Raw genomic sequence first — 11646 nt, 5'->3', positions numbered from 1 at the left:
TTTTTGAATAAATATAACGAGGAATGAAGGAAGAGCAGCAAACAGGTAAGTTGAAAGGAAAATGAAGCAGTACCTCTAACTGGCTGCTATTCTTGTTAGCAGCAAATACTCCAGAATATTTGCTGCTTCTTTCTCACATGATCTCACCTGCTAAGGTTGTGGAGATGTTGCCAGGGTGCTGTGTGGAAAATATCTGAAAGAAGTCTGGTGGCAAGTCACATGCCATCACTCAGGAAAACCTCTAGAACATTTCAGTCTGGTAGTCATTACTCTAATGTGTGCCAGTTTCACAAAATGTCCTAAAACTGCATTGTAGTTATGTTTGTGTCCACCTATCTGAAAAAAAAAAAACAAAGTAAGCCATGTCCCAAGACACAAATCAGTAGATTTCAAGACAGATTAACAAACATACTGCAAGAGTGCTGCAGCATCACATGCACTCAGAAACAATATCTACCACGATGCTATGTGTGTAACAGAGGGGGATATATACTAACTAGGTTTGACCAGAACAGGCACAACATGAGCTGAACAACTGATAACTCATATGCAGTGCTAAATACTAACATTACATAAACCTTGTGACTGATCACCAGCCCTGCAAAATCAGCCTATAAGTTAGTGGGAAATATTTCTGAGGTTTGTTACAGTTTATGATGCACAAGTCTATGATTAGGGGACTGTCACATATGTTTAATGGCTAAAAGACTGAAAAGTTCAGCTCATCTTCCTCTTTCACCAAAGACAGTGTGCAACATACTATTGCACAACTTATGTAAAATAAATATTTGTGGGGAACTGCATAGATAAAATTATCCAGAAATGTGTACAACATATAAGATTAGACCCATGTTAAAGAAAAGAAAAGAAAAGAAAAGAAAAGAAAAGAAAAGAAAAGAAAAGAAAAGAAAAAAGGAAAAACAGGTCATGGTGAAACTGCCAACTACATACATCTCAGAGGTCAAGAGATGACTTAACTAAATTGGTGAGGTCACAAGCCAAAGGAACTGTAATATCTTTGTAAAATCTTTTAAATGAATTATGTTTTTCAAGTTTGTAATGCTTCTCTAAGTTCAATGAGGACAATGGGTTTGATATATGACATGTTTGTTTTCTGTGGTGACTCATGTGATGCTGTGGAAGAATCTAAACAAATGTGACACAAACTCTGCCTGAGGTCCCAACCCATGCCACTTCTGCCTTTTTTTTTTTAAGATTTATTCAAACAAGGAAGTGCGCTATGGAGAAGTCATCATTTTTCACAAAGTGAGTAACAAGATATTTAAAAACATGGCAAATAAAGGAGAAATTAAATTGTTGAACTGTAGTGGCTTCTGAAGGATCGCTTTGGTTAGAACAGGGCAGGCGGAATAAATAAATGCTGCAGTTGTTAAATGTGCCAACTGAACTAAAATGTGGATAATTAGACAGATTAGCATTAGTGACTCAAACTGCTTGTTTGAACAAACAATAACAGGTTTACATGTTTTATTGTTAAAACAACACTTACCTTTATCTCATACTTGTCGCTTTTTGTCTGAAATGTTGCGTTTTGGCTCCTGCTTCTTTAAGGGAAAAGCGCAATCTGCTCTGATTTAAAAATAGATTAGTCAAAAATGCCAAAATGCGAGGCAGCTGTTTATTCCTTGAGTTGTGTCAGACTTACCACTTGGCAGGTATCATGGAAATGTGTAACAAGGGGATAATCATTAAGTGAAGGGAGAAAAACATTGACTACACCCCCCAAAACAAAATATTGTCTCTTTGCATTTAATGGATTGAACTACAGCTTTGGTTTGCATACAAATGTATCAAAGTATTTCCCTATGAAAGTATAATACAATTCAAATATAATGATAAACTTTAGTACTTTCTTATTTGCAAGGAGATGCAACTAAAGGACTGCACAGGGAGGACTTCTGCCTCATGCATTTTTAAACTGGGCTGGTCTGCTGGCATTCTCCAGATGAAGACCAACCATGGTCTGGAGACACATACCAAAGTCCTGAGCTCAGCCCAAGTGCAGAAGTCTTACAATATGTCAGCAGTGTTATTTTTACAGGGTCATATTAGCAAACCGAATGGCTCTGCATCTGCTCCACAAGGGCATTCCTCCACTACTGACCCTGAACAAAGCCGCAAGCTCTTGTGCTCCTGTTCTTGCATCAGCTTCTTACAAGCCCCTGATTTCCAAAGTAGTATTTACCCCCAGTGTGGCTCACCAGGCATTTCACTTGTAATGATAAATACTCACATGAATTAAACAGCACGGAGCCCTGTAAGTCAGAGTGTAGCCATTTAACCCATAAATCCTAGCCCCTGTCTGTGTTTGCTTCGTTGAACACATGTTAGTGGGTGAGTGATTCTGTCAGGCCTTGGGCTGAAACTTTCACAGGAATTGGGGTCTTTAGCCATCAGACTGATAAACAAGCCTGTGACATAATATGGAAACACTGATCCCATTCATAGGTCTCATCGCCCACAAAACATTCTGCATGCCAAGCAAATCTCACACATATAAAACAAATTCCTTGTGGTTGGCGCGGGATAGTCAGCTTTCATGGGGAAAAAATTGTTGTTCAGTGGAATATCACAATGTCTCACTTGCTGCTTCTCACATCCACAATAGAGTTGCAAGTCTGGGTGAGATTAGGGGCCTGGTGCCACTGCGGCTTTGTCTTTGTCTATTCTCGCCCCAAAATATCATGTCAGGAAGTGGACAGTGTTTTCTCCCAGGGTAGAGCAGTGACCCCTTCATCCTCTGAGTTCCTTCTGCATTCTCCAAATGGAGAGAAAACAACGATGCAAGGCTCCCTGTATATTTTATTTGTTTTCATGTGAACTAAAACACAATACATTGGCTACTCAGTACCTGTGGGATTCGCATAAAAAATGTTTTGCATTTAAATGAGACCATTGCAGTTTGGTTCCTGTTTGAGAGTATGTGTGTTTTTAAGAGACATTACAGGGCTTTTATATAATTTCTTTTGGGTTTGTTGGTCTGGACATAAATCAAAATGGGGAGTTTGAAATCCCAGTGGACTGTTGTTCATGTTGGAAAAACATAAACTTGTTACCAATTAGTGTTAACTGTGCAATCTGGCAAATGTTAGCCCTCATTATAACGACAAGAATAATTTAATGTCTGAAAAAGTGTAGCCAATACATACTAAGCCAGCAGCACTGTGCTGATGCTGACTTGTTTGAAGTCTTTCTGGTGCCAGGCTTGCGGTATAGAAAGTTCAAGAATGGCAAACACAAACTGCAGTGATCCTTTAATTGGATAAATGTGATAAGTCCTATTAGCCTTTGGAAGCAAGCTCTATAATGTACTTAAAGCCAAATAAAAGGCTTTAAATACAACTTGCAGAAAGTCCACTTAAACAGCTGTATAAGCCATAATGCATGGAAAAATAAATGACTGATATTTTCTAAACTGACGAAGTTGTAATCTACTAACTATAGATGACAAAAAATATTGAGTGCAGTATAAAAACAATATTTCCCATCTTTTACTAGAATGCTTAGATTCAATTAATCAACAGCCCAAAAACAAATTTGTTAACTGTCATGTGTGTCACTAGGCCCATTGTAGGGGGTCCAGAGCTACCTTAAATAGTTCTTATTTGTTCTCCAACTCAGTGGTTCTCAAACTTTTTACAGTAAGTACCACATGAGAAAATATCGAGCTCACCAAGTACCACCATCATGAAAAACCTGAACATACAGTAGCAAACATATAAAGCTATAACATACATAGCTATTAGCTTTGGACAGTTCATAAAGGAACTGGGCTGCACGGTGGTGTGGTGGTTAGCACCACAGCCTCACAGCAAGAAGGTCGCTGGTTTGAATCTCAGCTGGAGGGGGAGGTTCGAACTTTGTGGCCTTTCTGTGTGGAGTCTGCATGTTCTCCCCGTGTATGCCTGGGTTCTCTCCAGGTTCTACAGCTTCCTCCCACCGTTGTGGTTGTTTGTCCTCTATGTGTTGGCCCTGTGATGGACAGGTAACCTGTCCAGGTGTACCTGCCTCTCACCGGTAATGCTGGAATAGGCTCCAGCTTACCCGCGACCCTTAAAGTTTAATAATTTTATTAAAAAATATTTATGACTTTCCTCTAAGTACCACCAAGAGGGCTCTCGCGTACCACTGGTGGTACACGTACCACAGTTTGAGAACATAGGCTCTAGCTGTTATCATAAACAAAACAAAACAAACAAAAAAACAACACCAACAAAAAAAAAACCAAACAAACAAAAACCTAACCCTCCATCACTACTGTCACCTGTATACAGATTGAGACAGGAGAGGGACAGAAAGGACAGAGACATTTGCTGAGGAGGAAAGTTTGAAAGATTTAACAGGAAGTCTGATCCTCAATAATACAGAGTTCTACAACTATATTCAAGTAATATAAACACCTAAAATCATGTTAAACTGTCCATTAAAGAGGGGATGGAGATCCAGAGACAGAGAATTTTGGAGCAAATGTAGGGAGAAATAGACCTAACTGGTCTAGAGATGGAGAAAACAACTCCTTCCACTAGTGGGTCTGATTTAGGTAACAAAGCCACAGGGCCAGAAAAAGACACTGAACAGCTGCCCCACAAGATAGTTTTGGTTCACAGAATAGAGCGTTTCATCCATTACTGTGGAAATAATGAAGGTGAAGACAGACCAGATGAGTTTGAAATGAATGTATCTTGTCAAATTTCACTATGAGCTTTAAATTATATCTTAGGTTATCGTACTAGTTGATTCAATCTTCGGAGCAGCAATGGTGAACTATGACAGGCAATGGTGAACTATGACAGGCTGCTCTGTGGTTAGTTGCATCGCACAGGAAGGTTCCTGGTTCAGTCTTGACTGGGGCCTTTTATGTTGACTTCATGTTTTCTCTGTGTACGAATGACCTCTTCCCACTGTCCATAAATAAATAAATAAATAAATTTAAAAAGCAAGGTAATTGGTGGTTCTGCACTGACTCTAAAAGTGAATGTGAATGACCCCAAACAGGATAAAGCAGGTATAGAAAATGAATTATGAACGGTCCTGCAAGTTATCTAATAGGAAGTGTAATTAGGTATGTGGCTGTTCTGTTCAAACATTTAGCATTTGTATGCAGAAGAAGACAGCAGGAGCGCAAGATCATGGTAACTTCTTTCATGTCTCATACAGCCTTGTGCCTAAAGTAACATTACAGAAACTGAAGTATAACTCAAGTTATACTAATAGAAATATCAATGCTTAAAGGAGAAAATAATCAGCAGGTTAGTCCACAATGAAAATACTCATTAGTTGCAGTTGAATGTGGAATAAATGAAAATGTATTAAGTAAAGTAATAATTCTCCCTTCTGATAGATTTAGATGTAATGTTACTCTAAAGATATCTTGGCATTCATCTCAATAGGTACCTTTAATTCGCAATGTACATTTTTATTATAACGTTTTAATGCATTGATGGATTTTTCTTGCAACAAAGTACTTTTATAGTGGGGTTTTATTTAAGTAAAGAATTTTAATACTTCCTTCGCCACTGGTTTAGCACGTCAACCACTTACAAGTACATTATGACCCCAACATCAAATGTTAAATCATCAAATGACATACTACTCTTATTGACTGGATTCTCTTTAACTTTAACCCACAGCCTTATGCTTTACCAATTATCTTCAATACACCACTGCCCTCTAGTGGTCCTGTGAACACCTGAATAAAATAAAAGGCATTGTAATTAGTTGAAAAAAATCATTCTTATTATTTTATAGTACCATTATAAATAAATATTTTAGTCAACATTGACTCAATAATTATAAACTTTTGTGATGTTTTCAGTGAATTTTAAGTACCGAATCTGCGGAAATGAAATGAGAAGCGGCACGCGCTGACGCACTCCGGAACCCACGTGTTCAAATCTCAGGGAAGCAGCAGACCTGAAGTAACAGGAGGGATTTCAGTGGCTGTGTTTATTAGAAAAGCTGAACATATCCATCTTGACTTTCTATAGGCGTTACGCTTGGAAGCAGTTTTAAAACATGTCTTCGTTCAGGAAAGCGCTGAAGTCCCGACAGAGAAACCACCACGAAAGATCTCAGGTGAGCATTTCAGGGTTTTGTTAGCTTGTTAGCTAACGTGCCTTACAAACACTGAGAAGTATAACCAAATCACTGTAACCAAATTGATCACTATGAGTACGTGCTTTATGGTACTGCATAATGGTGTTTTATTAACGGGCTAATTGTGTCCGACTAGCCAAGTTTCAGGAAAAATTTGGGATTGCTGGAAAAGAAGAAAGACTACAAACTCCGAGCAAAGTAAGTTGGGCACGTCCACATTTGAATAATTTAAGTTCATGTCAAATATAAGGATAGATGTTTAGCATATATGTTTAACCTTCTTTTAAATAGTGACCATCACAAGAAACAAAACACCCTTGCCGCCTTGCGAAAGAAAGCTCTGGAAAAGAATCCAGATGAGTTTTACTATAAGATGATCAGCTCTAAACTGGAGGTAATAATCAGCATAACTTCCATAGCAACACATTATAGATTCAGCTGTGTTTTAATCTTTGCATGATTTATTTGTTGGCTTTGCTTTGTGACATGCTGGTAGGATGGAGTTCATGTGATGAAAGAAGCCAAAGAAGAGGTGGAGGTGACAGAGGAGCAGAAGAAAGTGATGAGGACACAGGATATCAAATACGTGGAGATGAAAAGGGTTGCAGAGTCTAAGGTATGTTAAATATCCCCAAGACTTATTTAATGTAATGCATAGTCCATTCTGTTTTGTCATTTGTCATTCAGTTTGACTAAATCATCCTCAGCATTAACATGCCTCGGTAATGATGTGCTCACAATTGGGCAGATCTAAATACAGTGCTGCAAACTGTTATTTTATTTCTATGTGAGACCATCTACTAGAACTGACATCTTCTGCATAAATACCGTATCTCTGCTGCGATCCCTTTTTTGGGGGGTAATCCATGGTCCAGAAAAGAAATGTCTGTGTGGAACACAAAGGTCCAAAGGTACAGGATGCATCATATAAGGAAAAAAAAATTACACCTTGTTTGCATTGTTTTCTGCAACACAACAGCTGTGAACGGCATCAAAGTTTAGCTGTAAATAACATTGCAGGTGTTATTGTTAATTGTTCTCCAGTTCACATCGGAGTATTTGACTGGAAAAAAAAAGGCACTGGAGGTGTGGCCATTGGTAAAACTGAAATTTCTCAAATTGGAAGTGTACTCACCAATATTTATCCTCGTAGAATTGATTATCTCCACAGGTCCTCTTTTAGTGGCTTTGTTTGATAGGTGCTAGAGCACCGTTTGGGATAAGTAACACCTTAAAAGGCACATAGAAGAAAACAGTACACATGTACAAAATGCTGAAATTGTTACCTTTAGTGAAGTCATCGCTGCCTCTGAGGCCGCTGGATGAAAACATGTTCATGTCTGGAAGAATTTTGCTAGCAGATGGCCACCGTTCATTCACAACTGTGCTTGGCATTTGAAGTAATTTCTCAGCCCATCTTTACCACTGGATGTCAGCAACTCTTCATTTTTTAATACAGAAAAGACATGACAACACATTACAAAACAGTGACCGTTTAAACTTCTTATAACTAAAATTAATAATTTGCCTTTTGCAATGTTCTGCTAGTGAGCCAACACAGCTAAACTTTGACAAGGCACCTTTGTCACAAGCCATATTCAATACGAATATAGGGCCTATTGGTGGTATTAGCACTATTTAATTTTTAATGCTGCTGTTGTACGAAAGATGATTACACATGCACACTGAGCTGTCAGCAGTAATGAATGTATTGACACTGTGGAGCGAAGCATGAGCGTACAGAATATGCTTTCCACTGTCGGTGTGTCCTCTAACATTCCTTTTGATTATAATGTGCTATCAGAAAATTGAGAGACTAAAAGGAGAACTCCATCTTCTGGATGCAGAAAGTAAACAGAAAAACAAGCATACCTTCTTTGTGGATTCCAAGAAACAAGGTAAATGCAAAAACTAATGAATCCTTGCAAATGTTACATGGTAAAATATTGTAATTGATGACAGTTTTTTTTAATTAATTTATTTTTTCTGTAATAAACCTGTGTGCCTTCAGTTCAGACATTTAACCTGGCGAGCCACCTTGACACGGCTCCGGAGCTGGTGGACAGAGTGTACAACAGACCAACTCTGAAAACACTGGAGACTAGGAGCATCCAGGGAGCTGTTGACCCTCGCAGTGTTGCGGTCTGTGATATTTATTAGTGTTGATTGTACTAAAAAGAAACACAAAATTAAACTTTTAGGAAATTAATTGTTGATGAATGTTGACGTAAGCCTCTTCAGTTTTACCCACTGATGGTAGTGTCATGTCCTTTTTTTTAAGTAGAAGCTGGCCAAACAAGGGAAGCATCAGTATAAGATTCTTTCCCAGAGGATTGACAGAGAAAAGAAAATGTTTGTCATCAGCCAGAAAATTCAGACCCGTAAGGACCTACAGGTGAGAAGCCTTACACATGAGAAGTGTTTTGATGCCAGTTTATGACTGTCTGAAGCTTTTTTTTCTTTTTCAATGTTTCTTTATGTTTCAGGATAAGACTAAGAAGGTGAAGGTAAAAAAGGAAACAACAACTACAGCAGCTATCTACAAGTTTGAGGCCAAGAGAAAACGCTGAGAAAGGCCAACCTGGCAACTTGAGGGGGGAAAAAAAAAATGTTGTCGAAGTCATGGTTGCAGCATAATGGACTTGTGTCAAATGGAACTACACGGCTTTCATTCAAGCAGAAACAGGATGGTTATTCTTTTCCTCAATGCAGTTTTGAACATATTTATGGCTTTTTAGTTTCTTTCAAATAAAAAAAACACAAACCTGGAAGTTGATTTGTTTTCTTGACATGGCGGTAGCTTGTAACTTAACCTTTTGGAACAGATTTTAAGACTGTATGAGTAGGAAGCTGCACAGGGATGATTTTAGAAAAGTAGCTGGACTGAATTTGAGCAGCAGATGGGATGTTGTGGTTTACATCACCACTAGGGGGCATTAGTGTTCTTCAACAGGATAAATAGTTGCTGTCTCAGGATGCTATATCATAGAGCAGTTATTGCGCAAGGAGTTTCTAGTATGACCTAACAAAGAGACTTGAGGTTTAAATTGTAGTTACTAAAGTCTGAATGACTTTTCACTCATATTTGTTCAGTCTTTCAGAACTGCAGGTCACTGATTGAGTCGAGAAGCTGTGGACTTGGACTATAAATCTGACTTTCTAACCTGTCAGAACAGACTGATGCTCCTTCTCGAAGCTTTTTCAAAGGCAGCCAAAGAATTTATATTCTTATCTGATTATACGACATGTTGATTTCCTGCTTTATTCCAGTGGTGAATTCTTCATGAGTATCTTCAGTTAATATATTTGTGTTTTTCTTTTTGACTTGTGAAGACTTCACTCTGACTTATTTACTGTATTCACACACAGTTGGGCCAGTTATCAGCAGTCTTGCTTCTTATTCTTTTTGTATGCTCATGTAGCTTGTGGTGAAAAGTTGATAAAAGTTCAACTGAAGCAAGGAATCCAGTATTTAATTTACAGACCTTTTTTATGTGTCAGCAGAGTAGACACAGCTGGAGCTAACAAGATGAAGTATGATTAAGATGTCAATTAACAAGCGTTGATGGCAATAAAACAATTACTTGCCCTATAGCTCACTTCAAATTGCCCAATAAGTCTTAATCTCCCATCATTCTCTATGTGGCCGTGCAAGTGTGTGTGGTGAGTATAGCCGAACTGCAAGTGTGCTTATTTTCTTTAACCTAACGTGTGACTAGACTAAAGACCTGGTGCCCAACAGCAGATCTGACCCAGACTTGATTGATCATTGTGGTGGCAGCAGCTTCATAAACGGAGCCCATCCATCAGCCCCTCCTGGGAGACATCGAAGGCGAAGACGGGAGGGAGGGAACCAGACGAATGTGTCAACAGGCATTGTGAAAGGTTGAAGGGCTGCAGGAGAGGGGCCAATGGCCTTGGTCCAAACACTGTTGACCAGAGCAAAGGTAAGGTAAAATGGGGAAGAAGTAATTCTGGTTTATTTCTCATTAGAAATTTATTAAAGCAACAAGCTTTAAATCGCTAGATGTTTTAATGCACATCAATTAATATGCATCCATAAAGCTGGCTTACATTTTAAAATGCATACATTTTACTGTTGGGACATTACATTGTTCGACCATTCATGCCACAATTGTGTTGTATCCTGTGTTCATGAATGAATTACATCCTCAGCCAACTCCCCCCCCTCTCCCATCTTCGCTTTCCTCTCATCCCCCCTGCCCTCTGTTATTGCGTCACAATGCTGAAAGAGTGTGCGTGAACCAGGACCTTGAGGCCCACTGTCCATAAGCCAAGGGGGTGTAGGTCATTGAGGAGAGCCCAGGGGTCAAAACACTGTGTGCGCAGTTCCGGGACCCCTATCTGACTATGCGACCCAAGCACAGACAAGCTACTGTTCCTCCTCAAGCTCTCCTTTCATTCCCCCCAGCAACGAGACTCTTACGCTTGGGGGGGGGGGGAGCAGTGGCAGAGCTCAGGGGTGGGCCGTGGGTGACCTTCTGATTTTAAAGATATAGACAGGCATTCCTCTATTGTCAAAAAACTCATAACTCATTTGCCTACTTGCACAGGCCATCCTGCCCCCCCATATGCCATCTCTAAAGTTAATGACCCTTGAAGTTTGTTAACGAATAGTGACTTTTGGAATGACGGTGGAGGGGTGGGGGGGAATGTAGTACTGGGTGGCAGTAACACAGCTGCAGGGTATGACATTGACCCTGATATATAGCAACTGCTTGAGAGTGAAAGTGTAGCCTGGTTAAGACCGAGTATGACACAAAAGATCTTTGTTCTCTTCAGTTTAGTTATCAGGCTTGCCATGAACCAAACAAATCTGTTTAAAAAGTAGCATGTTGTATATTTGGTTTACTTAATCTTATCCTGTAATAATTAGCATTATTTCAGGTTTCTGAAGTAAGAAACTAAGCATGTAGTACATATGTTCTTATTTACGGTAAGTGTTGCTCACATTTTCTTAACAGATAAAATGTAAAAATTAGCCTCTTCTCTACATGATTCTAACCTCAACCTTGATCTCTACGAAACCAGAAAACGCAGCATCTCCACCCTCCTCATTTACCGGCTTGTCCTGCATACAGATCCGAGGTTAAGGATGGTTAAGGACAGTGCTAATCGATCCCCCAATTACAGAGAACTGAAGAGTGTGAGGTGGGGGATAAGATAGAGGTAGCCTGGGGTTTGAGTGTTGGGAGGGTATCTCCAAATGCAAGGATTTTTGGGGGATGAGAGGTAGTCTTTATCTGTGGATTCCCCCCTCTCCTTTAACTTGAAGCCGGGTGTCATGGGGCTTTTGAAGTAGTGAAAAGAGAGGAAGGACAGAAGAGGGGAAGAAGGGTGGGCTGGTGTGCAGGCAGTGTCTTTCTCCATGCCAGTGGGAAGATGTGTGAAGGAAAATCTTTGCAGTCTTGACAGTGCTGCTGATGTGCATGTCTTTCGTGTGTGTTTGTGTGTGCGTATTAGGATTTCTATGTGTATCTTTGCGTGTTTGCGCGAGTATGCATGTGT

General features: G+C 39.5%; 1 protein-coding gene across 1 annotated transcript; it reads left to right on the top strand.

Annotated features, from left to right (window-relative positions):
- The first annotated feature begins 5893 nt into the window (after positions 1-5893).
- Positions 5894-8715, top strand: utp11 (UTP11 small subunit processome component). Its single transcript, XM_041986825.1, has 8 exons — positions 5894-6096; positions 6254-6315; positions 6409-6511; positions 6614-6733; positions 7922-8015; positions 8129-8259; positions 8402-8512; positions 8604-8715. The coding sequence occupies exons 1-8, from the start codon at positions 6037-6039 to the stop codon at positions 8685-8687; spliced, it is 765 nt and encodes a 254-aa protein (XP_041842759.1). The 5' UTR covers positions 5894-6036; the 3' UTR covers positions 8688-8715.
- Positions 8716-11646: the final 2931 nt, after the last annotated feature.

The sequence above is a fragment of the Melanotaenia boesemani genome, chromosome 6, assembly GCF_017639745.1.
Source record: "Melanotaenia boesemani isolate fMelBoe1 chromosome 6, fMelBoe1.pri, whole genome shotgun sequence".
NCBI lineage: Eukaryota > Metazoa > Chordata > Actinopteri > Atheriniformes > Melanotaeniidae > Melanotaenia > Melanotaenia boesemani.
This window is presented reverse-complemented; position numbering and strand designations above follow the sequence as displayed.